Below are 25,091 nucleotides of genomic sequence, written 5' to 3' on the forward strand. Positions count from 1 at the left end.
TGCTTTTACAGCCATCTAGTGGAAGCATAGAATGAGTGTTTTCATTTACTTAACTCAACATTTGGCGATCAACAAGGCACGTCTCTCTTCGACTATATACAGGCTTCTCTTATGTTACATGAATAATTTGAGAATAATAGCCATAAATACACAAGAATAATTACAGAAAAATTAAGAATTTGGGAATAGAATAATAGGAATTTTTTGGGGAATAATCCCCTCAGGCCTAATTACTAGGTGGTAGGTAATAAAACAAACAATGAATATTATTATCTACAACAATTGATGGGGGGGGCCGGCCCCTGTAGGCCCCCCTCAGATACGCCCCTGTCAGCCTCACCACATCAAAGGTACTGGCAACAAAGTTGCTCAGTGTATGTTGGGCTTTAAGAATAGAAAAATCTGCTGATTAGCTCTTGGTCAAAGTAACCATGAACATTGCTGGCAATGGGTCCCAATGACTGTAGGCTGGGGAATGGTCTGTGTAGAAACAGCAAATGCACATAAAGTAGACTATACTTACCTGCTGTGTCATCTGTAGCTACAAGTGACACAGCAAATGATGAAGAAACAGTTCCAGTGATTGTAAGACAAACTTCAGCAGTAGTTCCTTCAGGGATACTCACTGTAGAAGAAGACTCAAAACTGACAGATGGCGCAATTGCAACTAATAGAACCAATAGAGACATAATGTAGCTCCTATATTAGTATTATAACTAACCAGCTGCAGTGAGGTGAAGGAGCTGCAAGACTATACACAAATACAGGAATGCTGTCATTTTGAGAGAGAGAAAAAGAAACTGCAGCTGAAAATCTCCTCTTAAATCCTATAAACTCAGCACAGTAAAACACTTCAATTCTATATAGCAGCTACACGACTACTATTATACTATACAGTGGATCTGATTAAAGCATGTTGTGATTAGCATTTTAACACTTGAGAGTTGGCAAAACATCAATTATAATGTTTGTGGCAGAATATTTCATTAGTAGTAGATTTGACTTAAGTGCCATACTTAGGTCTAGAAATGGCAATAGATTCTTCTAGTGTTCTCTGAGATGAGTTGGCTGATGCAGCCAGAAACACTGCTGTTAGTGCCTTTCTCTAACCTTTAAGACTCTGATGTACATTTAAGCATACCCTAAAAGCTCACACTAATCAAATATTGTAGTTTTTGCATAATAATTAATTTTAATAATTACTGTTTCAGATCCAAAGTGTCTACTTATCTTTTTAGCATTATAATAAGACTTGGTGAGAAAGAAATAAATGAAAAAAATCACTCAAAAAATAATGTCAAAAATGATTAAATGATAAATATAAATAAGAACTGGATGCATGATTGTTTCTTATAAACTGGTTCAATTCATTTACTCAGAGTCAAATCTCTTGTAGTATCTTCTTTGCCACTTTCTGTTGCCAATTCTTACTCAGCAGTAGTTCCTTGAGTGATCATGTACTCACAGTAGAAGAAGACTCAAAACTGACAAGTGGAACAATTTGAGGCATACCAACTACCGGCATAAACATAATTGCTATATTAAAAAGAGCTGCAAGACTATGCACAAATACAGGAATGTTGTCATTATGAGAGAAACAGTTTTAAAATCTCCTGATAAATCACTAAGCTATACACACATACTTTCAGTCAAGCATCATACTTATAATACTACGAATGTACATGTACATTTAAGAATACCCTAAAAGCTCACGCCAATCAAGATTATTGTAGTTCTTAAAAATAATTAATTTCAATAATTACTGTTTCAAATCCAAAGAAAGTGTCCACTTTATATTTGTTGAGAGAACTACACCTTATGATAACTTCTACTGTATGTGTGTGTGTGGAATTACTACATGTAGTCATGATCATTATCATTAATGAACTGATAAAATAAAATTAATATTGTGAATCAGAGAGAGAACAGAGTATACTTGGGAAGAAAGAAATAAATGAGAAAAAATCACTCAAAAAAATAAAAGCAAAAAACGATAAATGATAAATATAAATAAGAACTGGATGCATGATTGTTTCTTATAAACTGGTTCAATTCATTTACTCAGAGTCAGATCTCTTGTAGTCATCTTCCTTGCCACTTTCTGTTGCCAATTCTTCCTCCAGTTTCATGATCATACCACCTAGTGCTCCAAAGTATCCTTCATGTCTAAGGAAGAGTGCTCTTATGCTACCCTGTGACCAATACTCCATTGCATATGAGAGCATTTGAGTAGAAAGAACATTATCACACAAATAGTTACCAACAAACACTACACGCTCTATACCCTGGAAATGAGAAATGAAAAACTTGATACACAATATTTGCTTCATTGATTAGTGGATGTTTTGATGGAATACCACTACATGTACATACAATACATGTACATGTAGGTATAGGGTCTTTGGCATGATTTACGAGTAACTTTAAAAATTCATAAAAAATCTCATTTCGATCGGAACGAGCTCAAAGTTGAAACATAACATAAGAACATGTACGTGAACCAGATACTATTAATTATAATGTATGAATACATATTCCTCCTAACACTTACCACTATTGATGCACACATTCTAGCAATGGCTCCAATGTTATTGGTGACTGTCACAAGTGAAGCACGAGCAAGATCAGCTGGGCTAGCCTCGTCCCTACGATCTTTATGCATCATGTGACCAAAGCTGAAACATATAAATAATACATTTAACCACTTGAGGGGGTCAGTAATGTTCTCTCTCTCACCTTGAAGCTACCACGTTTCCAGAGAGACCAAGCTTGTGGTAGTCGCCTCCATAAATATCTCTCACCATCTTGTCTACTTTGGTGTGATCTCCTTTCTCTGCTAGTGTGATGGCGTCTTGAAAGTTATCACAGCCAGTCAGTAAAGAACATAACCCAAGGAAGGTACCACCTCCTACACTGGTCCCTAGGGATTAATATGTACAATGTACATGCAGTAAAATTTTACTAGATAATCTAAGAAGTGAAGCAAAAATACTGTACAGTGACACTAAATTGTGCAATTGCACTGGATTTAGCTATTAAACAATTGTTTTATACTTGAAAATTTTAGCATGGACACTACAGTCTAAACCCACTATACAATATACAGTACATGTACATGTACATGCATGTACATGTACATACCTCCAATACGTTTAAATTGTGAGGGACCAGTGACATGTAATATACTGACTCCCGATCCAATATTAACAATAATGAATGGATAGATCCCAGGATCAAATTTAAATACTTTCTTTCTCGCCAGGTCGGGTTTTTTAGGGTTCTCCCAGTAGTAGCACTCGTCGGGTAAGTGTCGACAGAAATACTGAACTCCTCGTACCAAGGTTTCCATCTCATCGTACTTGTGTAATGCTATACCTAATCTCTGTGTAAAGAAATAATGGATGATTATTTGTGCAAACATTACAGTGAAACTGAAATAAATGTACGTGTACATGTACATGTATTTTAACAGTCACAACATAAGTATTGATACATGTACATGTACATGACTGTGCTACTGATACTGTGCTACTGATACTGGTATCAATGTACATGTACATGTACATGTATGCGTGTTACATTACATGTATTTCATGATGATAATAAGTTTGAAATGATCTTACTTCTTGAAAGTCGTCTTCAAATTTAAAAGCCCCGCCTCCAGTGGCACAGACTACTTTTGAAAAGTCATTGAGGTTATATTCTCGGACCATGTTCATGAATCCTGACATCCGTGAGGTGGCAAACTTTATGAAATGGAGTGTACCTTTTCGACCACCAAACTCTTGAGAAGGCATCTCTAAATGATCATCACGTACCCCTTTAGGAGAAAAAGGGAGATGAAGAAAGCAAGGTGAGAGATAGAAAAAAGAGTAAAGAATTTATTAAGAAGGCACAAAACATCATTAATTTTCCTTATAAAGTACATACAACATCACTACATGTTGATCCTCTATCATGTCCACACATGTTAAGGCGTGTTTACAATATGACATTAGGCCTGTGTACTGTCAATTTTTAATCAAAAGAGTGGGCGATTTAACATTTTGACATAATTATGTTTTCCACTAGAATAGAGCCAAATCCTATTCCAGCATCATGCAATGTAATATTGTAAACCAGCCTTTAGACTTCACCACTGCAATACATTAGCTTCACTCTAATCATCTTAGCAGGAGTGACCCATATACCAATAGAACCCATACAAGCTACTACCATACACTATAGACACCACAACTTGCTAAAAAGATACTTCCCATAATACTTTCTAGTCCTTACCTGAAGACCCGTACGTTCGATTAGACTTTAAAAACTCTCTCATTTCTGCTATACCGAGTGATTCCTCTTGGCTGGATCCATTGGCGACAGGACACTCGAAATAAACACATTTAACTAGCGAGCCACCAATATCAACACCAAACCATTGGCTATCTGAAATAGAATAAAGAAATGAAATTATGAAGGGCTTCTATAGTAATAATACACTCTATATTATGGACTCTTTGTACAAAAAAGTTGCTCTGATATACAGAGGTGTCCTTTATGTGGAGGTTATTTTATACAGTAAGGAATGTAATTGGTACACTAGGTGCTGTCCGTTAAACTGAGGGTCATGTACATGTATAGTGTTTTTATGCTATAGAGCGTCCGTTAAAGAAGGCTACACTATAATGGGCAAACTTACATGTATACTAGTGGTAGCCTGAGAAGTACATACACGTACACATGGAATCATTATAGTTTTAAGTGCTGTCATTATGCAAGCAAATTTGCCATAAATATTATAATTTAAAATTTAAATTATACATGTAGGACAATAAGATTGCTTGATACGTGCACAACCGTAATTTCATTTTATAAATAATTTGCACTTTTGCATCATTCAAAGACACAACAGCTGCTGAAAAGTGCAAACGAGCAAATTAAAAAATCACATGATGACTTTTAATTCAAATGATCAACAAAATGGACCCAAAATAAAAACAAAAAAATACCCTGCAGCTGCAGCAGAATAAATACAGAAAATATACTAAAATTACCTAAATGCACCCGAGTAAAAGGCAGTCCTGTCACTGCTGTAGAACAAGATGAAGAATAAAGAGACTCTGAAGAAGAGCTGAGGGAGGAAGGACGGTCAGATATTGGGCTTTCGGCAAATAGTTCGTCCGTATCCATTCTAAATGAAAGGTCTAGAGATGAAAAGAAAGATTGAGGTGTCTTATTGTCGTGAGAATCAGTCAATCAGTTTATCAGGCGAGACAAGACTCGAGAGAGAAATGATCACCTTATCATGCGTCTACAATTTGTTTTCATGAAAGAATACGGAGCAATCTGATTATAATAAACTGAAAATATACGGAATCAATAAGCTTAAACCGGAAGTGGATTTACGTTAGGGCGTGGTTAAAATGGCTGCCATGAGGACTGCATATAATCTGCAAAGGACAGGGAGTTTAGCTCGAGCCCTTCGGATAGCACCTCTACTATCAAGTAATTAATAAGAAACTACTCCTTTCTCTTTTTACCATCAAACAGCAACCAATGGTGGCCTACAGACAAAGAGATATTCCTCAAATAGTGGTTATGATGGCACCAGAAGAAACCTTATGATTAGCGAGAACACTAGAGTTATCTGTCAGGGCTTCACGGGAAATCAAGTAAGCAGCATCTGTTTTATTAACCAAGAGAGGGTTGTTTCAACTGTCAATCGGGTAGCTGTCAATTTTATTTTTTTGAAATTTTTGTTTGTAAATCACAAATTAACACTTTAAAGTTCCACCTACTTTGACTAGGGTACCCTGCACTCTGAGCAGTCGATTGAGTATGGAACTAATGTAGTGGGCGGGGTTACGCCTGGTAAAGGAGGACAAACAAATCTTGGAAGACCTGTTTTTAATACAGTGAAAGAGGTGTGACCAAACTATATAATACTAATCGTACTTATCTTACTTATATTTTAGGCCAAAGAAGCGACAGGTTGCGACGCTTCCATTATATTTGTACCACCTCCTGTAGCTGCTCGTGCCATACTGGATGCCATTGAAGCAGAGATTGGTTTAGTGGTTGTCATTACGGAGGGAATTCCCCAGCAAGACATGGTCAAGGTAACAGCAGCTGGATAAAAGAAAAGAAGGAGGACATTTTTTATTATTATTTTAGGTCAAACACACTTTAATTAGACAAAATAAGACAAGAATGGTCGGACCCAACTGTCCCGGAATTATCAGGGTTAGTTAACTTGAAATTTGCTTGGCACTAAAAATTTTTGACAATCATGCATGATTGAGTATTGACATAGAGATTAGTCTGATGTGAAATTGGGAATACATCAAGATCTACTGTATCTATATTGCTTTGCTTGCTTAGGCCCAGATCCTTAATTCATCTATTTATTTATGTTTGTTCATTTCATTTCATTTAGCCTAGTCATAAAATAAAGATGGGGATTATGCCTGGATTTATACACCAACCTGGTAGAGTTGGCATAGTATCAAGATCAGGTACACTCACTTACGAAGCAGTCTGGCAGACTAGCAATGTTGGATTAGGGCAGTCTCTTTGTGTTGGTAAGGGAAAGGATCACACGTATATCATGTGACAATCACACTATGTGAATTGATTATAGGCATTGGTGGGGATCCTTTCAATGGAACCAACTTTGTTGATTGTCTTGATGTGTTTTTAAAAGACCCAGACACAGATGGTGAGAGAGAGATTTCACACACATACACTGATAATGTTCTTGTAATGTTAATGTTACAGCTATTGTACTCATTGGAGAGATTGGTGGTTCAGCTGAAGAGAATGCAGCAGAATATTTACAGGAACACAATTCAGTAAGAGACCATTACTGACCTCAAATACCTAATGTACCCGATTCACATTATGTGCATAGGGACCCAATGCTAAACCAGTAGCTGCCTTTATAGCAGGACTGACAGCACCTCCTGGGAGAAGAATGGGTTAGTTTGTATGCACCATAATACATGAACACTGTATGGAGTGACCAGTGTGAATCAGTAATGTAATACCTGAGTCTCTTGATATCTGCCCTCAGCTTCACCTCAATCAGATATCTCAATCCTCGGGTATTACATTACTTCTTAATATACCGTATAGCGGGAAATTTTGGAGGGAATTAAATTTGGTGTATTGATAGCCATTCGCCAAAATAAAATCTCCCATTTTGAGTCAATTATACGCATGCTCAATGTCACATGGCCACAAATTTGCCAAATTAAAATTCGCCAATCAAAATTTCCCGCTATATGGTACACACCTTGAATCTGTACTCTGGATATAAATTGAATGTACAGTATGATCCTTTGTCCATATTAGGTCATGCTGGTGCTATCATATCTCAGGGTAAAGGCGGAGCTCAAGAAAAAATAAAGAGTTTAGAAGCAGCTGGAGTGCATATCGCCAAATCACCAGCACTTATGGGAGAAACTATTAGAAAGGTACGAGAGATCCGTCTGTTTAAAATTAACTAATTTTTATAGGCAATGGCAGAAGCTGGTAAACTTTAGCTAGTTAACATGTTAACATAAGCAGCAAAATATCACGAGTCGTGGACATATAGAAATAATTAATATTCATAACATTAATTGTTATTATTAATTAATTAAAAATTGATACTATTATGTTAGCGGTGGATAAAATAATACTAATAATAATAATATAATACTAGTTTACAAAACTGGTTTTGTTCCTATCCCTCCAGCCAGTTCAAACACACTTTGAGCAACAGCAATACCTAAAGAATGAGCTTCCTCCTACAATCATAAATAAAGGAGGCGTGGCTCATTAATTAACGACTATGAAATGATTAATCTCACTTTTGTTTCAGCTTCTGCATAAACTCTAACAATGTCTTCGGTACCAGATGGTCTGTATATCAGAGAACAGCTGGTAATACTGACTCCTCCCCTTCCATCACTCACCTAACAAAGGATCTTCCCTTACTGACTGTATTTACTAATTTATCAATAAGATCTTGTAGCCCGTCTGGTTTGACACACTTCCTCTCTTCATCAGCTGTCTTTATAACCTGACGGTCTTTGACCTTTTGATTATAAATAATATTAATTAACTAATAATAGTTATTGTTAATTACTTTAACTTTTATTTGTTCGTTAGGTAGATCTGTATAGAGGTTAGCCCAATCATCAAAACTCCACTTAATAATAATAATTAAATAATTATCAGTGCTCTCTCTCTCTCACTCACTTTTTTATGCGACAGTATAACTTGAACTATTAACATGTCAGATATTGAGTCACCTGTAGTCTGAAGAATAAAAAGATTCAGTTAATTTATGTAAATATATTGACTGTGTGAATTTTGTCTAGTTTGATAGTTGGACATTACCTGATTAGTTAAATCAATGAGGTCCAGGAGAGCCTTACCACTGCTTCTAACATCATCGGACAATCTAAAATTAGTACAAATAAACGTAATATACCACCATATTAACATACTTCTCATTATGCACGAATGCCTTGATTCGTTCTACAGCAGTATCACTGTAGAGTACAGTCCCATGTCCATTAGCCTCAAAGAAGATTCCGATATCAAATTCTTGAGCTTTTCGCTGAAGATACTTCACTCCCGTCTCTGTAAAAGTCACTGGTATATCCTATTATTAATGATAATAATGAATAATAATAATAATCTTACCAGTGTCTCTTGTATGTATGTGGTAGAACTGCCATTAGCATAAGCTGTTTGAATGACGCCTAAAAAGAAAGAGAGAGCCATTCAAATTAAGCAACTTTTTTTTTAAATCGTAAAAAAACCTTTTAATTGGAATGAGCTCAAACTTGAAACACAAAATAAGTACATGCATATGCATCAGAAAATGTAATAAAAATAGAGAATTCTCTCCTAGTCATTTTTGGCAAAATTTGGCCAATGACCCTGTACTATAGTACAGGGACTTTGGCCTGATTTTGGAGCAACTTTAAAAATTCGTAAAAAATCTAATTTTGATCGGAATCAACTCAAACTTTCTACACAACATAAGTACATGTATATGCATCAGAAAATGTAATAAAAATAGAGAATTCTCTCCTAGTCATTTTTGGCAAAATTTGGCCAATGACACTGTACTACAGTGACTTCAGCCGTGTACAATGTTAGTTAATGTGATAGTAACTTACTCATGTTTAGTTTAAGGCTTAACGTTAATAAATGATCTTTAATGAACATTGCCATCTGTAGAAATAATCATAAATAATCACAATATAACTAATTTATTACATACCAGACTGGCAATTCTGTCTCCATCAAGCAGAACGAATTTACCTCCATCTATAATACATGTACATGTACAGATACATGTATAACTATCAATGTGGATACCTTTACTGCAGTACCAGAATACAATCCTGTCTGCGTCTCCATCAAACGAAACATAACAACCACCTGGAACTATTGGTACACCTGGACACAAAGCACATTATTAAGACCACACCCTCTAAACCACACCCTTTAAAACAAACACACCCTCTTACCGTTAGGGGCAACTTGTGATGCCTTTACAAAATCAGCTCCACACTATAACATTAATTTATTTATTTATTTGTTTGTTTTGTTTACCATATAATTCAGTTCTCCATTGGTTCCGTCATTATACACTTCAATGTTCATTATGTCCCCGATGTGCTCCAATAGCTCAATCACTCTCCCCGCCCCCACACCGTTAGCAGCATCCAGTTTCATGACAGGTTTTGAATCTGACACTACCTGGAATAATAATAACTATAATTTATATGGCCAAAACTACATTTACATGACATGTGGATAATAACATGTAATTATGTACATGTAAATAACTAATTCTCATTTCAGCTGCTTATGTAGTATTTTAGAACTTGTGTACAAGTACATGTATATGTTTAAGGTTTTTCGTGAGTACCTGAGACATCAGTGAGCGAAAGGCCTTGGAGAGTTTTTGATAGTAGCCAAGTGGAGTGGGTTGGCCATAGGAGCACTGTGAGTTGTGACTTTTGACGATAAAATGTAACTGGGGAGTAGTCAATAAACCTGAATAATAATAAATTTTATTTTATTTTATTTTTCTTCACTAATTTTTGTTCATCCTACATCTAAGTGCTCTTTCTGTTTTTATAATGATAATAATAATAATAACAATAATAATAATAATAATAATAATAATAATAATAATAATAATAACCGTAGTTCATAAAGGTTATACCGTATAGCAGGTATATTTCCCAGGGAAAATATTTCACAAAAATTGCCTTTCAACCTATTCACAAAAAATTTTCTTGCGTTTTGCTTCTACTGACCATTATTAGTATGTTACAAAATAATTGTCATAGATAAAAAATTTCATAAATTTTTTAAAACTGCGAAATTAGTGAAATTAAATCCCCGTGAAATATATCCCCTATACAATACATGGTATATGTAATTATTGCAAATCAGTCAAAAATAATACGTGTACATGTAAATCATCATTTTGAGTACATGTACATGCAGTCATTCACATACCATGATCAGTATAACGTACTCCTAATAGCTGAAGGCCATCTTTTAACAAAGCCAACAGACCATCACTGCTCGGTCTAGTGTAAAAATAGTAAATAAAATATTCACCAATTTCTGTGCTACCTGGTGTCCCTTGCAATTTGAATGACAGGATTATAATTAATATCATTTAATGAATATTTATTAACAGTGGACATAATGACCTCCTTTAAATCCGAGCTAATTAAAGGAGAATCATATAGCTTGAAATTATTATTTATTTTCAAACTTTGTCGCATTAGCGATTTCCGAGGCCACAGACTCCCATTCTGGTATTAACATTTCCCCTCTTGTGTCGACAAATTTAACCCCATTATCCTAATTAATGCACACATATTAAAATAGGATCACACCCACAACTGACCTCCACAGGATTATGAGACGCAGTAATCACAATACCAATAGACCCTGAAATAATAATAAATAAATAAATAATTATTTTGTGCTTTACCTCGAGCAGCTCTTGATCTCAGGCCAGCTATGACGCTTGCTCTAAAAAGTACACACTCCAGTAGATTTGCTCTGCAGGTAAGAAAAGAAAAATTTAGTTTTTATTAAATTTATACCTTCACAAAAATGTCTACCTTTCTCTAAAACCTGCTGTACCGTATGAGAACTTTTTTGGTGGGCCATTAGGAAACCTGGCCCTGTCTTCAGTCACAAAACCTTCAATAATGGCCTCCATTATCTTGAGAAAGTCACAAAGGGGCAAAAATAAGCAAATATCCGTTTCGTGAACGGAATAATTATCCGGTAAACTGTTTATACTCACAAAATACGGATTACTTTGCATACAATATCCGGCTGTAAACGAAATCATTATGAAACATGCCTTCATGTGTCGTTGATGTTGAAGTTGCTACCAGTTATGTCATCATCATATTACTGTAGCTCTAGCAAGTACAAGAAACAAGAAAAATAGCTTTGGAAGCGAGAGAGGGAAGGAAGAAGAAATTTGCAGACTGGACTCGTTGGAATGGCATCAATTCATCATTTTGAAGTCTTAACCTCAAACCTGTCTCATCGTGTGAACCAGTTCCAGTCCCAGTTTGGGTTTAAAGTATTTGCACATTCAGCGACTTCAGACCAACCCACTACTGTGGAGGGAGAGGGCGTGGCTTTACATATTAATTCCGTCGTCATGGTGATCAGAGGTGTCAAAGGGGTTTCGCCTCCTAATGACTGGATAAGCGACGTCGCATTACATATCTCGTCTTCGACTCAATTTGACGGTTTACTTGAACGACTACAATCGACATCCGATGCAAGCGTTTTAAGAACTTCTTGTACGACAGATACTCCTCGACCATTAGCTGAAGGCTTGTTGTGTCCAGCTGGTACAGGAGATAATACTAGAACTAAACAAAGGAAATATTTTAAAGTATCGAGTCCGTTTAGTTCTGTATGTCATACTGTAATATGTGGAGAGTGCAGTTGTAAAGAAGGATGGAGGGACGGAGGAGAAGGAGAGGGTATAGAGTGTCTTTTAGGTTTCGTTAAGTGTCCATTGCTTTATGGGGAACCTTGTTCGTCATGTAGTGGGCGGTTTGATTCTAGTTCTTTGGTATCGAGGCCTCGGGATGTGTCACATGTTGATCATGTGACTTTTGCATGTCACACTCATTCATCTGACGACATATTGAAATGGTAAGAGACTAATATTATATATTTATAATATTTTATTATTATATTTTAATATCAATATTATATTTTATTAATTTTATGTATTTAGGTACGAAAGACATCTTGGATTCCAAAGGTTGCAGATTAACTCTAAAGAAGATGATAATGGTTTTATTTTGGATGGCAGCAATGGGATGAGAATGTTAGCCATGAAGTACTGGCAATGTTCAGAGACCACGGCTACGTTGGGAGGGAAAGACGAAAAACTAGTTCAACTTGTTTTTGCAGAGCCACTTCCTAATGCAGGTTAGTTAATTGAGAATATACATTGTTATTAATTGTTATTAATAGGAAAGAATCAGGTGGGGACTTTCCTTAAGCAAAATTCCGGCCCTGGTGTTCAACACATTGCCTTTCACACTGAGAATATTGTGGGTGTGGTTTCTAATCTCCGTAGCAACGGCGTTCATTTCATTACTCCACCACCTGAATACTACTCACTGGTGAGTCTGTTCTAATTGTACTTAAACTGTTTAGCTTCTCTTGCAGTTTGAAAAGATGAACGAGATAAGGAAGGCTGGTGAGAGCGTAGACCTGTTGCAAGAGAATAACATATTGATTGATTTTGAAGAGGAGGAAGAGAAGAAAAAGTAAGAGAAAGAAGAAACTAGCTCTAGTGACAAAGCGGTTTATTAATTTATTTTTAATTTATTTTCAGGTATCTAATGCAAGTCTTTAGTCATCCTTTATTCGATAGAGAGACATTCTTTCTTGAGATAATTCAAAGACACGGTGCTGCAGGCTTTGGTGCTGGTAACATCATTGCTCTGTGGAAAGCACTAGAGATTCACTTTAGACGCAATAAAACAATAGGAGGACACTCAGGATACTAGCCTACGTGTATAGTAATCTATTAGTAATCTATGCCCATACCACACTATTAAATTATTATTTATTACACTCATCTGTTGCATATCAAAACTATTAAAATGATTTTAAATCTTAAGATCAAAGCGTGTGGGTGTAGCAATAATTTGCGTAACTGAAAAAATTATAAACTAATAAAAAAATTATGTCACTTCAAACTCCATGAAACTGTCAAACAGTCTCTTCCAATTAACAATGTCGGTAGTAGCAATAATGAAATAAACATTGAGTTTCTGTTCCATGAAACGTAAAGTATTCACCTCAGAATAAGTAACCCCACCCACAAAGTATACCAATATGACACGCCTCCTGCCCTGCTCATTACGAACACTCTTAAACTGATGGTGAGTGAAACTAGATCCTTCCCAATTCTTAACGACCCCCTCAATGTGGCTCCACCCACCAGTGGATACTACACTGCCAATTGCAGATACACTCAATGGTATGTAGGCTCCTCCAAACACATACGAAGCATCAGTTGGTTCTTTGAGATTAAAGTCCTCTGGTTTCTTGGGAACTAGTTTCAAAAGTCGCTGTAGTTGAAAGAAAGGCGCCATGTCATCTTTTAGAAGACTCTTGGAACTGATTATATCGTCTTTTGCTTTAGATTTAAGGAGACCAACCTGCTGCAGGTGGTAGAATGTAACAAGATGCTTGTGGCCATAGCTATGAAGAAAGCTACTCTTAAACGGATGGAAGTATTTCTCTTTGATCCCGTCAGCAGTGACAGAAGCGAGACAGAGCAGCTGTAGTGATGAGTAGATATTACTCTGTCCCTCAATGCTCTCCTCAATATGATCGTATGCTGTTACTTTATTAGAGCCTTCTAAGAGTGTCCATTCTGTCGACAACTGTCGCTGGAAATCTCCTTCCTTCTTTTTACGAATTATATTCTCACTTGCTTTGAGATGCGTGGATAGCGAGTCGTGCTTCGTTCTCAGTTGTGGCAAATTCTTCACAAACTCTTTCATCTCTTGTATAGTTTTGTTCTTGTCTCTTCCGTGACTGTAATCTCTCTGGAGCTCTTTCGAGACAGTAACCAGTACTTCACTAACACCAGAGAAATGCATTGAGCGAATTAAACTAAATACCGGATCATTCTCGTTCAATAAAACCTTAACGGGCACACCCTTACCGCTAGCCTCCTTACTAAACTCAACAAAACCTGACTGTATCCCAAAAACATCATCAAGCATTCCCTCGTATGTTAATTGCGAGCATAACGGTGTGATCCAGTCGCACGAACGGTCGAATAAAATGACTTCGGAAACACCCAAACCTTTCTGCGGATGTTGGAACTCTGTCAATCCTTTAATCTTTTTCATGCGAATGAACATATCCATCACTTTCTTGGAGAAGTTTCCCTTGCCATGGAGTGTGGGTATCGTACCAAACTTTTCTTCAAGATCAATGAGCGAGCTAGCAACCAGGTGTAATATCGAGTAATTCCCCTCCAAAAGAAGCGCTCTTGCTGTCTTTGGGTGCTCAAGAGAAAGGAGATGATCGTCAAGTGGTATGAGGTTAAGATTCCAACTGTACCTCTTAACATACCCTATTACTCCTTCTCTCTCCAGGATATACTCGCAGAGGGCGAGTACACGTGGTATGAATAGGATATGGTACATTCTCTGCTCCTTTTCATTGAGGTCGGACTTAATGTGATTAACAATGTGTTGCATTGGGGCTATCTCGGGTCTAGTCAGATAGTAACGTAGTGGGCCGCCTGTCTTCATTATTGGCTCAAGTAGATAAATGTGTTCTACCTCAAGACTACAAAAATAAGAATATTAATGAGAGAGAACTCTAAATGGCTGCTACAATACAATACCTTCTCAGTGTCTTCATTGGTGCTACATGCTCCAGGAGTGTCATTAGCTCTTTTGACTGAATAACGAGGTCTTTTGGGCCGGGAGGACTTGAAGTAAAGAAATTTTGAAACTCTTTTCTCGCCTCATCACAGACTTCGCTAATCCGAGGGACCTGGCTAGCGAAATCTGCTTCCTCTTTAGCCTCCTCTTCAATATGGGTGGCCATTTTGAGGTATGCAAAGGCGGGGCTAACACTAGTTAATAACTTCAGTTATTAGATCTAGTGGTTATGAATTCGATTATTAATGGTTATAAATTCCTGTTAATATGGATGGTCAGCCTTATGCGTTCTCCAGACGTTATCTTGAAGAGCTGGTCCGTGTATTGAGTAGAAGGTAGAGGGAAAGAGATATACTAGTAGTGCAATTAAAAAATAACCGGGTAATCGCTTCAAATTATGGAATCATCAGGTGAAGCAGGTAAAAGATTAGCAAGAAAAAGATTATCTTCTGGAGGAAAAGGGAAACTAGCTTCGCCGTTAAAGAAAAGAAGGAATACAAGAACAGGCAACAGTACGTCTGATCCTCTTAATTTATCCGCTAAAGTAGCCCCGCCTACAAGGGACCCCGCCCAGTTGGAACACACTTTAGGAGATCAACCCAACCCACTCCCAGAGCTGTTGCATCACGACCCCCTCAACCTCGAGGGGAAAATTGATAATTTCGATTTGATTGTTTCCGAGTTTAACAAGAAGCCACACCCAGCCGAGAAGCCGAGCTGCTCAAAATCGGTTAAAAAAAGAAAAAGGCAACGAAATAGATCACAATCGAGCAATGACCAGTCTCTCCCGACTGCCCCTCCTGTCTCTTATAATGCTCAGCGTGCAATATATCGCTATGGCAACTATACCCAGTACTATGGCTACCGTAACAAAGGGGCAGAGCCTGCTAATGATGGACGAGTGAAGTTATTGCAGGAAGAATGGTTTCGAGATAAAACAGTCCTTGACATTGGGTGTAATACCGGCTTGTTAACAATAGCTGTTGCTTCTCTCTTCTCCCCTTATAAAATAACTGGGATTGATATCGATAAAAAACTTATTAGAATGGCTTGGAAGAATTTGTACAGAGGGAAGGTGTCCATTGTAACACCAGCTGGTCAGCCGTTTCCAAAGTCTTTGACGATGAGGTACCTTCCACCTGCAAAAGATCTTGTGACATCGTCAAGTGAAGTTATGAGAAACATTGAATTTGTTGAGGTGAGATCATTGTTATTAGAATTTTGTTTGGGGCTTGCAGAAACTAGTAATTTTGGATGGAATGAAGTTCTAGTAAAATACTAAATTTTTGTCATTTGCTGGTTTTAATTTAGTGAATTTGTGATTATAATTATAGTTTGTGATTTATCAATCTATATTACCGTATAGCTGGAAATATTTGCTGGAATTTAATTTTGCTGTTTGCTGTTCATCATAAAAACGCACAATTTAATTTCGCAAAGCATTATAAGTAATGGATGTATCAACAGTACACGCCTACACCAGTAAAATTAAATTCCACAAACATTAAAAATAGCTATATGGGTACAAAATCGCAAAATATAATTCCCGCAAACTTTTCCAGCTATACGGTATTTTATTATGCAACCTTTTTTAGGGTAATTACGTACCAAGCAGCGATGAAGAAATATCTTCATTATCGCCAGTGTATGATGTCATAATGTGCATGAGTGTCACTAAATGGATTCATCTCAATTGGGGTGATGATGGAATAAAGAGATTGTTTAAAAAGATATATCAAGAGCTGAAACCAAACGGAATCTTAATACTGGAACCGCAACCTTGGTCCTCTTATGCCAAGAGAAAGAAGCTAACAGTAAGCAGAATAAGTAATAATTAATATAATAATAATATGATTATATTTATTTTTGTTTGTAGGAGGGTATTTTTAATAATTACAAGACAATAGAGTTATTTCCAAGTCAGTTCACTTCTTATCTAATGTCGCCAGAGGTAGGATTCACTTCACATACTTATCTTGGAAAATCCGACAATAACAGCTCAGGTAACATAAAAATTTTTAGAGTAAAAATTTTCAGATAGAGAGTATTACACTACCCATTCACCTACTGTATTATACATAAATACTTCTGTACAATCATGTTTCATGTTTCATTACAGGTTTTCAACGATGCATACATGTTTATAAGAAGTCGTCATGTGATCTTTTGCCTCAAGCCACACCCACTGATGCCAACGATTGCAAGGCCACACTCACTAAAGAGACCACACCCATTAAAGGGACCACACCCACCAACATCGTATGATAATAATTATTATTATGGTAGCAATTCAATCAACACATTCAAAAATAAATAAGTTAAAGTCCTTTATTAAAATACACTTTTTGGAGGTGAGGCTGTGTCTTCTGTAACCTTTCAAGTAGTTCTGGCTCTAGTTTAGAGACACTAATAGAACTGAAGGAAAGAGAGAGAGAGGGAGGGAGGGAAGGAGAAAGGGAGAAGTACATTACATTGTTCAGTGTATAGTCCCTCCTAACCTTTTCTGTGGAAATATTGCACAGCACAGTGGAGTAGCAAACACCAAGCTGTAATAATAATTAACAAATAAAACAAACTAATATTAATACATGGACATTATCTACCTCATTCCAACCAGCATCACTTGGAGTGGACCCGCTGCCCATGGCACCCTCTATTCATCAATTAATTGATTAAGTAGTTAATGAATATAATAATGAAATTAATGGGTTTGTTTTGAACTAACTTTGAGGTAACCTTTCTTTTCAATTGAATTCATAATGATAGCAGGTACGACTGCATAGAAATAATACCATCAATATTGACATGAATTAATATTATTCTAAATAATGCACTCACTCATTCCTGGCATTGCCATCACTATCCTTGAGAAACAAACCTGAGCAATTGCTTTCTTAGCTGCATTCTATTAATAAATAAATAAATAAAATAAAAAATAATAATAATATTCAATTCAACACATACTTTAGATACTCCAACCTTGTTATCGTCAGAATCAACAATAGGTATTCCATTATTAATTTCTCTAAAATATCAAAATCATTTAATTATTGATAGTGTTTGGTCATTATACCTTTGTCTCATGAGAGGGATATTCACACAATTAGCAGCTGCAACTGCCGCAAAAGGAACAAACCGACCAATAAGAGGAGGGAGATTCTGTAAACAACAAACAATAAATAAAAACAAACAATATTACTGCTAGTCGTTACTTTTGCCAGTACATTCAAACCAATGGCTGTAGCTGTAGCACAGGTAGTTGCAGCAATGTATGGCTGAATGACTTGTCTAATAATAATAATATTAATAATGAAAATAATTATAGTTAATAAATAATCTAATGATAATTATTATACTTTGGTGTTAATGGTTCATCTCCGCTCCTGTTGGTATAATTAACTATAGCATTGAAGGACTGATTGGTCCACTGCCAGAAAAACACAGCTGCTGGATGTCTAATAAAAAATAACAATAACAACTATTTTGCTATGCTATTAGAATATGTGCAAAATTTTTTTATATAGATCTATTACTTGTAAAATGTCATCATTAGCCCTGTGATGGTCATATTACAGGGAACTTGTGCTGACATTCTTCCCAATATGAACATCTTTTCTCCAGTGTCGGGATGATAGGCCGAATCATAGAGAGTCTTTGCATTCCAAAGCTCATCCTCTGTGATGCCTGCTGGAGCTATACCTTCCCTGTGTGATAGAAGAACAGGTAATGTTTAGACTGGGACATGAACAATGTGTCATTATTTTAATTATTTATCAATTTTTATTTGTATTATTATTATAGAGGTACAGTCAAATCTGCTATTGTGGACACTCTAAAATAATAAAATAAGGACACCTCTATAATGAGGACAGGTAGTATCAGTTCCAATACATTATAAATGTGTATTAATGAACCTCTGAAATAAGGACAGGTTCATAATTAAGACAGTATTATTGGGTCCCAAGGTGTCCAGAATAGACAGGCTTGACTGTAATATTGTTAGAACAAACAGGATTACTTGTATTGTTTAACAGTCAGTGCAGCCTCTTCAAGCTGTTTAGTTGTAGCCAGTAGGTTCCTTGGGTCAGTGACTTGAAAGAAATGTTTAGCTCTTCCAGAGAATACAGTTTGATCATATCTAGGCCGTGACAGATCAACGTCTATCTTAGAATATTGGGTTTCTTTCTCCTCCTTAGACATTGCAAAACCAGTTTAACCACCAAGACAGAGAGTGAGGAAGATTTTGGGAACAACAAGAAGGAGGGGCTAGTTTTTGTGCGTGGGCGTTGAAGTTTCCACGCCCAAAGACCAAAAGGCTGCAATTTATGGCAGGAGCAAGTGCATTTATAATTATTTTTTATCTATTTATTTATTTTATTTTATTTTATTTATTTATTAGGAGTGCCTGATCCACCAATTGTTGGTAAAGTAACCTCTCATTCCATAGCCCTGTATTGGAAGGAGGCAGACCACGCCCACACCTACCTGATTCAAGAGAGAGACAAAACTAGTTTGGGCAGTTTTGTGACAGTATATGAGTAAGAGCTTATATACCGTACACCTGGTAATTTTAGAGGAGCAAAATTTTAGTAAATTATTAGTGATTGGTTGGTTCCAATTTGGCGCATTTGTGGCTGTCTTAAAATGGCTTTGTTTATTGGGCCGCAAAGCGCTATCTTTAAATTTGCTCTCCTAAGTTACCAGCTGTAGTGTATATGATTTTAATATTATTTTATTTTTTTAGAGGAGCAGAAAGTCACTGTCTATGCACTGGATTGAAACCAGGGAGTGAATACCATTACAGATTAAAAATAGTTAATAATAATAATAATAATAGTAATTCACCTGATTCAGACTGGAGTCAAGCTATTACAGTTTCAACCACACGTATGAATAATTAATTAATGAAATGTTTAATTAATTAATTAATTATTGTTTATTAATTAATTAATAGGTCAAACAATGTCTTGTGACAATCTTCATAAAGCAATAACTGCTGATGATGTGAATTCAATCAAGGTTATACTGGAGTCCGAGTTAGTCTAATTAATGATGACAATTAATGAATAATTAATTAATAGTCCTCAGTTTATTGATATACCAGATATAAATGGACTCTCTCCTCTAATGGCTGCAGCTAAGAAAGGAAGAGTTAGGTATTATTATATTTATTTATTAATTGTATATATATATATATATTTAAAAATAGAATAGTTGAACTGTTGTTAAGTTTTGGAGCTGATGTTGAGTATTGTAACACAGCTGGTAAGACCAGTTTGATGGAGGCAAGTTACCATGGACACAATGAATGCATCAGACTGCTACACAGTGCAGGAGCTTTGTGGTCACAGTGTGACCTTTCGGGTAATGAATGAATTGATAAAATTAATAATTGATTTTGAATCAAAATTGAATTTATTGCAAAATACCCAAGGCTATTATAGCCCATGGTTTTTTCTAAAAAATGGCTCCGAAATCATCCCAAATTTTTATTGCATTTTCTGATACACATTGATGTCCTTATGATCTGTAGCAAGTTTGAGCTGATTCCGACTTCAATTTTTCAACTTAGGTCCATTTTGAGAAAATGTCAAAATTCTCAAAAATACCCAAGGCTATAGCCCATGGTTTTTTCCAAAAAATGGCTCCGAAATCATCCCAAATTTTTATGACATTTTCTGATACATATCAGTGTCCTTATGATATGTAGCAAGTTTAAGCTGATTCCGACTTCAATTTTTCAAGTTATGGCCATTTTAAGAAAACTCCAAAATTCTGAAAAATACCCAAGACTATAGCCCATCGTTTTTTCCAAAAAATGGCTCCGAAATCATCCCAAATTTTTATTGCATTTTCTGATACATATTGATGTCCTTATGCTGTGTAGAAAGTTTGAGCTGATTCTGACTATAATTTTTCAAGTTACAGCCATTTTAAGAAAGCGCCAAAATTCTGAAAAGTACCCAAGGCTATAGCCCATGGATTTTTTCAAAAAATTGCTCCGAAATCACTCCAAATTTTTATTGCAATTTCTGATACATATTGATGTCCTTATGATCTGTAGCAAGTTTGAGCTGATTCCAACTTCAATTTTTCAACTTACGTCCATTTTGAGAAAACTCCAAAATTCTGAAAAATACCCAAGGCTATAGCCCATGGTTTTTTTCCAAAAAATGGCTCCGAAATCATCCCAAATTTTTATTGCATTTTCTGATACATATTGATGTCCTTATGATCTGTAGCAAGTTTGAGCTGATTCCGACTTCAATTTTTCAAGTTGTGAGCATTTTTTATTGAGTTTTATCCTCACTATAGGCATGTCAGTGTTACATTGGGCAGTTGATGGTGAACAAGCTGAAACTGTTGAATATTTAATTAACGAAGGAATACCAGTAATTATTTTTATTAATTATAATGACTATTATTAGTTGATAATCATGATAGGTTGATGTTGTATTTGACTCTACTGTATCTGAATGGACTCCGCTGTTGCGTCTTAGTAAGTCTCTGTACTTTTAGCCCATGGTCTTTGGCCCAATTTTTCAACAACTTTAAAATTTGATAAAAAATCCAATTTTGATTGAAATTGGTTTTTCTATGCAACATAAGTACATGTATATACATCAATAAAATTCATAAAAATGGAGGAGCCTCTTCTTTTCATTTTTTGCAAAATTTAGTCACTGACCCTGTACTATACTGTACAGGGACTTTGGCCTCATTTTGCAGCAACTTGAATAATTTGTAAAAAATCCAATTTTGATCGGAATCAGCTCAAACTCTTTATGCACCATAAGTACATGTATATGCATCAGAAAATATAATAATACATGTAACATCATAGGTGCCACTAATGGTAATACTGCCATTGCTAATATACTGATATCAAATGGAGCTGACGTGAACAGGAGGGACAAAGAAGGACAGACACCTTTAATGGTGGGTAATGGGTACCAAATTACTGATAGTCATTATTGCTTTTTTTATATCAACAATATTTTCTATGTTATTAATTTTTTTACATTTTTACTGCTCCAGTTTGCGTGTCTTGGTGGTCATAAGGATCTAGTCCATTTATTGTTAAAGTACAACTGCTGCACTACCATTAAGAGCAAACACGATAAAACTGCCATTGACTTTGCAGCTCTATTTGGAAGAGAGGCAAGACATATTATTTGGATACTCTCAGTATACTCTTGCATACTCTAGGATATTATTGATATGATTAAAAGTGTCACAAGACGTGGAAGTATAGAAGAAAAACGACAACAACAACAATAAACAACAAACATCACTTAGACAACAAAAAGACACTTACAATAATTAATATTTATTATTAATATTACATATAAGAGTATTAATAAGTTTTAACACACACCACATGTACATTAATAACTCTTCCGCCTTTACTTAATTCTCTTTCTCTCTCTCCTCTTTCACTCTCGAAAGGTTTTAAGTTTCTTCATCGTCAGACGAAGAAGAGGAACTAAAAGCTAGTGATGAGAGGAGTAGTTCTTGTACGAACAGGCTCTTGTTTGTCCTGTCCCTTTCAACTAGTTTCTGTTCAGTGTCACTCAAAATGGTGTCTTGATAACTGTGGAGAGAGAGAGAGAAGAGAAACAAAGAGAAGGGGGAGAGAAAAGATCAATAATAATCATAGTTTTATGCATATACAGTAACACAGTCAGGGCCGCCGATAGGCTATGTGGGGCCCAGGACAAAAGCTTTGATGGGGGCCCCCACTAATACAAATTGCCCCCTTATTAATAACAGTGATTAACAGAGAGAGTTAACTTAAGAGTTGTCATGATTCATTAATCTTTTTCTTGACAAACTATATATACTTTACTACTGACCAGGGGCTTGGGGGCCCGGGGCAAACCCACCTGCCCCTCCCCTATTGGCAGCCCTATAAACACAGTCACTTACTTATTTAACAAATATGCTGATTCATCACTCTGTGACCTACTACCACATGCTGAATGGTCATTTCTATTATCGTCTTTAGCCCCGCCCCCTACAGCCACGCCCCCTGCTCCTCTAGTAAATTCCAACAATTCTCTATGCGATGGGTTGAATAAAGAATGAGTTCCACCAGCACCTCCTACGTATAACAATAAAATATTCTAATTAATACACATCTAAATGTTTCTAATTAATGCACATCCACCCAAAGACTAATTAATATTCTGAGAGACAGAGGAGGAGGAGGAGGTGATATAATGTCCTACTCCGTTTTATCTTCTGCTCAGTTTTTAAAAATATAAATAAATAAATAATAAATAATTGTGTGTCGCAGACATGCAAGGATAATAGGCCTGGTCATTTGGAAAACTATCAAAAACTCCAACAGCTTATTGGTGCATGTATTTATATAATTATTTTGATAGTTAAACATTCATAATTCCATAGATTGTTAAATATTTTCCCGAAGCTGTTTCAAATGTAAATTTTAGATAAGAAAATACTAAAATGACTTGACCCCTATCCTATCCATAAATTATATTATTATTCTTACTGTTACCACCTCCTCCTCTTCCTACAAGTATCTTACGATAAACTGGACGACGCAAGGGCGACGCCCTCTCAAAGGTCTGCTGTCTTTCCTGATGCTCCAGCAACTGCTGAATGTGAGGAGGGATATCTGAGGGTAGCCGCCTCCCACCACCACCTCCTAATTAATAATAATAATTAATACTATTAATTAATGTTCTCTGACCTAAGTGAGATAGTAGCTCCGATAAAGGGTCAACGCTGCCATCTTGTTGCGATACTTGGCTCTCCCTAAAGAACCCATACCTCTCCCCTCCCCCTCTCCTTCGAACCATCATCCTCCTCACTCTATTGTGCATCCCTCCCTGATCGTAACACACAGGACGTTAAGGACAACTAACAATTCTTTAAACCATACCCCCACCTCTCATTTATTTTAATAGTGTAATAGCAAGGTAAGATTTTGGCAAATTTGGCACTTTTTGAATAGGCCACTTGCCAAACTAAAACCAGCCATTTTAAGCCATTATGCGCATGCTCAATGGCACCTGGACACAAATTCACCAAAAACCCTCTAATTACCAAAATTCCTACCCAGCCGTACTGTACATGTACATGTACATGCATATAATGGATATGAGGTCAGCATCACGGAGTGTCAGTGAATGGTCTAACATTAAATGTCCCGAGAAATCTCTCGTTTGATGGTTTGGATTACCCCCGGGATAAGCAGCGCAGACTGGACATATCTCCATGGAAACAAGAATATTAACCACACCCACTAATAAGTGTCCACTTACCACTTCCTGTACGTTAGACGAGTCGGCGTGCTGTCTAGTCACGTGATCTCTAAATTCGCTGTCACTGAACCCCACCTCCCCACATAAAGGACATGTAAAGGACTGGGGCTGTTCTACACTGTGGCTTTCACCTCCATAAAATATATCTACATGCATGGACATAATTAAGTAACACATAGCTTTAATTGAAAAATATTTGTGAGGATGCCTTGCTTGAATAAAAATTATCTATCGCATGTGGGATCATAGCAGGATGAAGAATATTAATTAGAACAAGAAACGGTTTTTGATTTTTGACTGACGAAAATATGAAGCCATACTGTATACATTGTAATGTGTGTCTGTGTATGTAAGAGGTACGTACCTGCTTCTACTTTAGTTAAAATGACTTGCATTGGATGGTCAGTATTGTGTTGGGAGGTTCCTGTCTCACCTCCCTCATAGCAATCCTGGCACAAGTCAAAATCGTAGCAAGTTAGACACTTGTATCTCTTCCCAGGGAAGGCACTCTTACCACAGGAGTCACAGCTAATCCCTAAATACGGTAATACTGATAATGATAGCCTTTTGGATTAGGTGAGGGTACCGCTGTGTTTAGAAGGATGGCGAGACATGTTGAAACTAGTTCAGTAAATGGTTTTAAACCTTCTCTGTGGCTTCAGTCTCTAAACCAACGAATCTATTTGGGTATAGAGATCTTCTTGAGAGTATAAACTGTGAGAGAAATGAGAGAGGAGAAAAGAGAATCACATTTTAAAAAGAGCACTTCTGTCAGCCATTTTACCTTTCACAAATTAAGAATTAATTAGAGCAAGCCACGCCCACC

The 25,091-nt window shown here is 36.3% G+C and overlaps 9 protein-coding genes across 11 annotated transcripts in view; 4 read left to right on the plus strand and 5 right to left on the minus strand.

Moving 5' to 3' along the window:
• Window positions 1-5,313, minus strand: part of LOC100641329 (pantothenate kinase 3-like) — an 8,595-nt gene extending 3,282 nt beyond the window's left edge. Inside the window, exons 1-7 of one of the 2 annotated variants that reach the window (XM_020008850.1) lie at window positions 5,040-5,313; window positions 4,279-4,431; window positions 3,624-3,820; window positions 3,142-3,382; window positions 2,737-2,920; window positions 2,552-2,675; window positions 2,087-2,285 (exon numbers count right to left, since the gene is read on the minus strand). In XM_020008850.1, coding sequence (XP_019864409.1) covers window positions 2,087-2,285; window positions 2,552-2,675; window positions 2,737-2,920; window positions 3,142-3,382; window positions 3,624-3,820; window positions 4,279-4,431; window positions 5,040-5,175 — 1,234 coding nt within the window. In that variant the 5' untranslated portion in view covers window positions 5,176-5,313. Of the gene's footprint in view, window positions 1-1,873; window positions 2,286-2,551; window positions 2,676-2,736; window positions 2,921-3,141; window positions 3,383-3,623; window positions 3,821-4,278; window positions 4,432-5,039 lie in introns of those variants that run through there. The other variant, XM_020008849.1, reaches the window with a different exon arrangement.
• A 67-nt stretch (window positions 5,314-5,380) lies between these two features.
• On the plus strand, window positions 5,381-7,661 carry LOC100641457 (succinate--CoA ligase [ADP/GDP-forming] subunit alpha, mitochondrial-like). The gene is made up of 11 exons (XM_003383913.3): window positions 5,381-5,490; window positions 5,536-5,657; window positions 5,793-5,909; window positions 5,961-6,104; window positions 6,160-6,228; window positions 6,422-6,566; window positions 6,626-6,703; window positions 6,763-6,836; window positions 6,896-6,962; window positions 7,339-7,460; window positions 7,503-7,661. The coding sequence occupies exons 1-11, from the start codon at window positions 5,409-5,411 to the stop codon at window positions 7,527-7,529; spliced, it is 1,047 nt and encodes a 348-aa protein (XP_003383961.1). The 5' UTR covers window positions 5,381-5,408; the 3' UTR covers window positions 7,530-7,661.
• LOC100641584 (phosphoacetylglucosamine mutase-like) lies at window positions 7,589-11,398 on the minus strand. The gene is made up of 20 exons (XM_020008847.1): window positions 11,139-11,398; window positions 11,006-11,076; window positions 10,919-10,962; window positions 10,784-10,872; window positions 10,639-10,734; window positions 10,519-10,592; window positions 9,920-10,047; window positions 9,601-9,747; window positions 9,516-9,558; window positions 9,364-9,444; window positions 9,266-9,312; window positions 9,162-9,216; window positions 8,680-8,738; window positions 8,481-8,638; window positions 8,371-8,434; window positions 8,230-8,289; window positions 8,117-8,179; window positions 7,944-8,065; window positions 7,839-7,890; window positions 7,589-7,775 (listed from the first exon to the last, which is right to left on the minus strand). The coding sequence occupies exons 1-20, from the start codon at window positions 11,390-11,392 to the stop codon at window positions 7,692-7,694; spliced, it is 1,791 nt and encodes a 596-aa protein (XP_019864406.1). The 5' UTR covers window positions 11,393-11,398; the 3' UTR covers window positions 7,589-7,691.
• A 114-nt stretch (window positions 11,399-11,512) lies between these two features.
• On the plus strand, window positions 11,513-13,177 carry LOC100633625 (4-hydroxymandelate synthase-like). Its single transcript, XM_003383852.3, has 5 exons — window positions 11,513-12,201; window positions 12,287-12,483; window positions 12,529-12,680; window positions 12,727-12,827; window positions 12,896-13,177. Exons 1-5 carry the CDS (start codon window positions 11,531-11,533, stop codon window positions 13,068-13,070), a joined length of 1,296 nt encoding a protein of 431 aa, XP_003383900.2. The 5' UTR covers window positions 11,513-11,530; the 3' UTR covers window positions 13,071-13,177.
• On the minus strand, window positions 13,162-15,159 carry LOC100641711 (vacuolar protein sorting-associated protein 33B-like). Its single transcript, XM_003383915.3, has 2 exons — window positions 14,933-15,159; window positions 13,162-14,874 (listed from the first exon to the last, which is right to left on the minus strand). The coding sequence occupies exons 1-2, from the start codon at window positions 15,136-15,138 to the stop codon at window positions 13,248-13,250; spliced, it is 1,833 nt and encodes a 610-aa protein (XP_003383963.1). The 5' UTR covers window positions 15,139-15,159; the 3' UTR covers window positions 13,162-13,247.
• A 64-nt stretch (window positions 15,160-15,223) lies between these two features.
• On the plus strand, window positions 15,224-17,318 carry LOC100641837 (7SK snRNA methylphosphate capping enzyme-like). Its single transcript, XM_003383916.3, has 4 exons — window positions 15,224-16,170; window positions 16,568-16,786; window positions 16,849-16,975; window positions 17,092-17,318. Exons 1-4 carry the CDS (start codon window positions 15,370-15,372, stop codon window positions 17,235-17,237), a joined length of 1,293 nt encoding a protein of 430 aa, XP_003383964.3. The 5' UTR covers window positions 15,224-15,369; the 3' UTR covers window positions 17,238-17,318.
• LOC100633500 (sideroflexin-1-like) lies at window positions 17,233-19,256 on the minus strand. Its single transcript, XM_003383851.3, has 11 exons — window positions 18,991-19,256; window positions 18,506-18,676; window positions 18,329-18,427; window positions 18,185-18,260; window positions 18,046-18,131; window positions 17,937-17,997; window positions 17,811-17,877; window positions 17,698-17,747; window positions 17,576-17,625; window positions 17,471-17,518; window positions 17,233-17,387 (listed from the first exon to the last, which is right to left on the minus strand). Exons 1-11 carry the CDS (start codon window positions 19,170-19,172, stop codon window positions 17,291-17,293), a joined length of 987 nt encoding a protein of 328 aa, XP_003383899.1. The 5' UTR covers window positions 19,173-19,256; the 3' UTR covers window positions 17,233-17,290.
• A 12-nt stretch (window positions 19,257-19,268) lies between these two features.
• On the plus strand, window positions 19,269-22,352 carry LOC105316631 (fibronectin type 3 and ankyrin repeat domains protein 1-like). The gene is made up of 11 exons (XM_020008853.1): window positions 19,269-19,310; window positions 19,372-19,510; window positions 19,717-19,859; window positions 19,927-20,008; window positions 20,054-20,128; window positions 20,182-20,336; window positions 21,288-21,364; window positions 21,417-21,471; window positions 21,817-21,911; window positions 22,011-22,133; window positions 22,182-22,352. Exons 1-11 carry the CDS (start codon window positions 19,298-19,300, stop codon window positions 22,251-22,253), a joined length of 1,029 nt encoding a protein of 342 aa, XP_019864412.1. The 5' UTR covers window positions 19,269-19,297; the 3' UTR covers window positions 22,254-22,352.
• On the minus strand, window positions 22,201-25,067 carry LOC100641963 (E3 ubiquitin-protein ligase KCMF1-like). 2 transcript variants are annotated; one of them, XM_020008851.1, is made up of 9 exons: window positions 25,050-25,067; window positions 24,852-24,979; window positions 24,630-24,800; window positions 24,266-24,411; window positions 24,104-24,214; window positions 23,692-23,836; window positions 23,491-23,646; window positions 22,902-23,076; window positions 22,201-22,566 (listed from the first exon to the last, which is right to left on the minus strand). In XM_020008851.1, exons 2-9 carry the CDS (start codon window positions 24,877-24,879, stop codon window positions 22,425-22,427), a joined length of 1,074 nt encoding a protein of 357 aa, XP_019864410.1. In that variant the 5' UTR covers window positions 24,880-24,979; window positions 25,050-25,067; the 3' UTR covers window positions 22,201-22,424. The 2 variants fall into 2 exon arrangements, with proteins under 2 accessions (XP_019864410.1, XP_019864411.1); XM_020008852.1 differs by lacking the exon at window positions 25,050-25,067 and having other exon boundaries at window positions 23,527-23,646; window positions 24,852-25,014.
• Window positions 25,068-25,091: the final 24 nt, after the last annotated feature.

The sequence above is a fragment of the Amphimedon queenslandica genome, unplaced genomic scaffold, assembly GCF_000090795.2.
Source record: "Amphimedon queenslandica unplaced genomic scaffold, v1.1 AMPQUscaffold_13506, whole genome shotgun sequence".
Lineage (NCBI taxonomy): Eukaryota > Metazoa > Porifera > Demospongiae > Haplosclerida > Niphatidae > Amphimedon > Amphimedon queenslandica.

Excerpts from the sequence above, each read along its gene's own strand:
- LOC100641457 (XM_003383913.3), top strand. The coding sequence starts at position 5,409 with ATGGCTGCCATGAGGACTGCATATAATCTGCAAAGGACAGGGAGTTTA. Across the intron at positions 5,910-5,960 it reads TTTTTAATACAGTGAAAGAG|GCCAAAGAAGCGACAGGTTG; the intron begins GTGTGACCAAAC and ends CTTATATTTTAG. Across the intron at positions 6,229-6,421 it reads ACTGTCCCGGAATTATCAGG|CCTAGTCATAAAATAAAGAT; the intron begins GTTAGTTAACTT and ends CATTTCATTTAG.
- LOC100641584 (XM_020008847.1), bottom strand. The coding sequence starts at position 11,392 with ATGAAGGCATGTTTCATAATGATTTCGTTTACAGCCGGATATTGTATG. Across the intron at positions 10,963-11,005 it reads GAGATCAAGAGCTGCTCGAG|GGTCTATTGGTATTGTGATT; the intron begins GTAAAGCACAAA and ends TTATTATTTCAG. Across the intron at positions 8,739-9,161 it reads AAGCCTTAAACTAAACATGA|GCGTCATTCAAACAGCTTAT; the intron begins GTAAGTTACTAT and ends CTTTCTTTTTAG.
- LOC100633625 (XM_003383852.3), top strand. The coding sequence starts at position 11,531 with ATGGCATCAATTCATCATTTTGAAGTCTTAACCTCAAACCTGTCTCAT. Across the intron at positions 12,484-12,528 it reads AGAGCCACTTCCTAATGCAG|GAAAGAATCAGGTGGGGACT; the intron begins GTTAGTTAATTG and ends TGTTATTAATAG. Across the intron at positions 12,681-12,726 it reads CACCTGAATACTACTCACTG|TTTGAAAAGATGAACGAGAT; the intron begins GTGAGTCTGTTC and ends CTTCTCTTGCAG.
- LOC100641711 (XM_003383915.3), bottom strand. The coding sequence starts at position 15,138 with ATGGCCACCCATATTGAAGAGGAGGCTAAAGAGGAAGCAGATTTCGCT. Across the intron at positions 14,875-14,932 it reads CCAATGAAGACACTGAGAAG|TCTTGAGGTAGAACACATTT; the intron begins GTATTGTATTGT and ends TTATTTTTGTAG.
- LOC100641837 (XM_003383916.3), top strand. The coding sequence starts at position 15,370 with ATGGAATCATCAGGTGAAGCAGGTAAAAGATTAGCAAGAAAAAGATTA. Across the intron at positions 16,171-16,567 it reads GAAACATTGAATTTGTTGAG|GGTAATTACGTACCAAGCAG; the intron begins GTGAGATCATTG and ends AACCTTTTTTAG. Across the intron at positions 16,787-16,848 it reads CCAAGAGAAAGAAGCTAACA|GAGGGTATTTTTAATAATTA; the intron begins GTAAGCAGAATA and ends TTTTGTTTGTAG.
- LOC100633500 (XM_003383851.3), bottom strand. The coding sequence starts at position 19,172 with ATGTCTAAGGAGGAGAAAGAAACCCAATATTCTAAGATAGACGTTGAT. Across the intron at positions 18,428-18,505 it reads CTAATGATGACATTTTACAA|ACATCCAGCAGCTGTGTTTT; the intron begins GTAATAGATCTA and ends ATTTTTTATTAG. Across the intron at positions 17,748-17,810 it reads GATGGCAATGCCAGGAATGA|TCGTACCTGCTATCATTATG; the intron begins GTGAGTGCATTA and ends ATTTCTATGCAG.
- LOC105316631 (XM_020008853.1), top strand. Across the intron at positions 20,129-20,181 it reads GCTAAGAAAGGAAGAGTTAG|AATAGTTGAACTGTTGTTAA; the intron begins GTATTATTATAT and ends ATTTAAAAATAG. Across the intron at positions 21,912-22,010 it reads AAGGACAGACACCTTTAATG|TTTGCGTGTCTTGGTGGTCA; the intron begins GTGGGTAATGGG and ends TTACTGCTCCAG.
- LOC100641963 (XM_020008851.1), bottom strand. The coding sequence starts at position 24,879 with ATGTCTCGCCATCCTTCTAAACACAGCG. Across the intron at positions 23,837-24,103 it reads CACTCCGTGATGCTGACCTC|GATCAGGGAGGGATGCACAA; the intron begins ATATCCATTATA and ends CCTGTGTGTTAC. Across the intron at positions 23,647-23,691 it reads GGAGCTACTATCTCACTTAG|GAGGTGGTGGTGGGAGGCGG; the intron begins GTCAGAGAACAT and ends ATTATTAATTAG.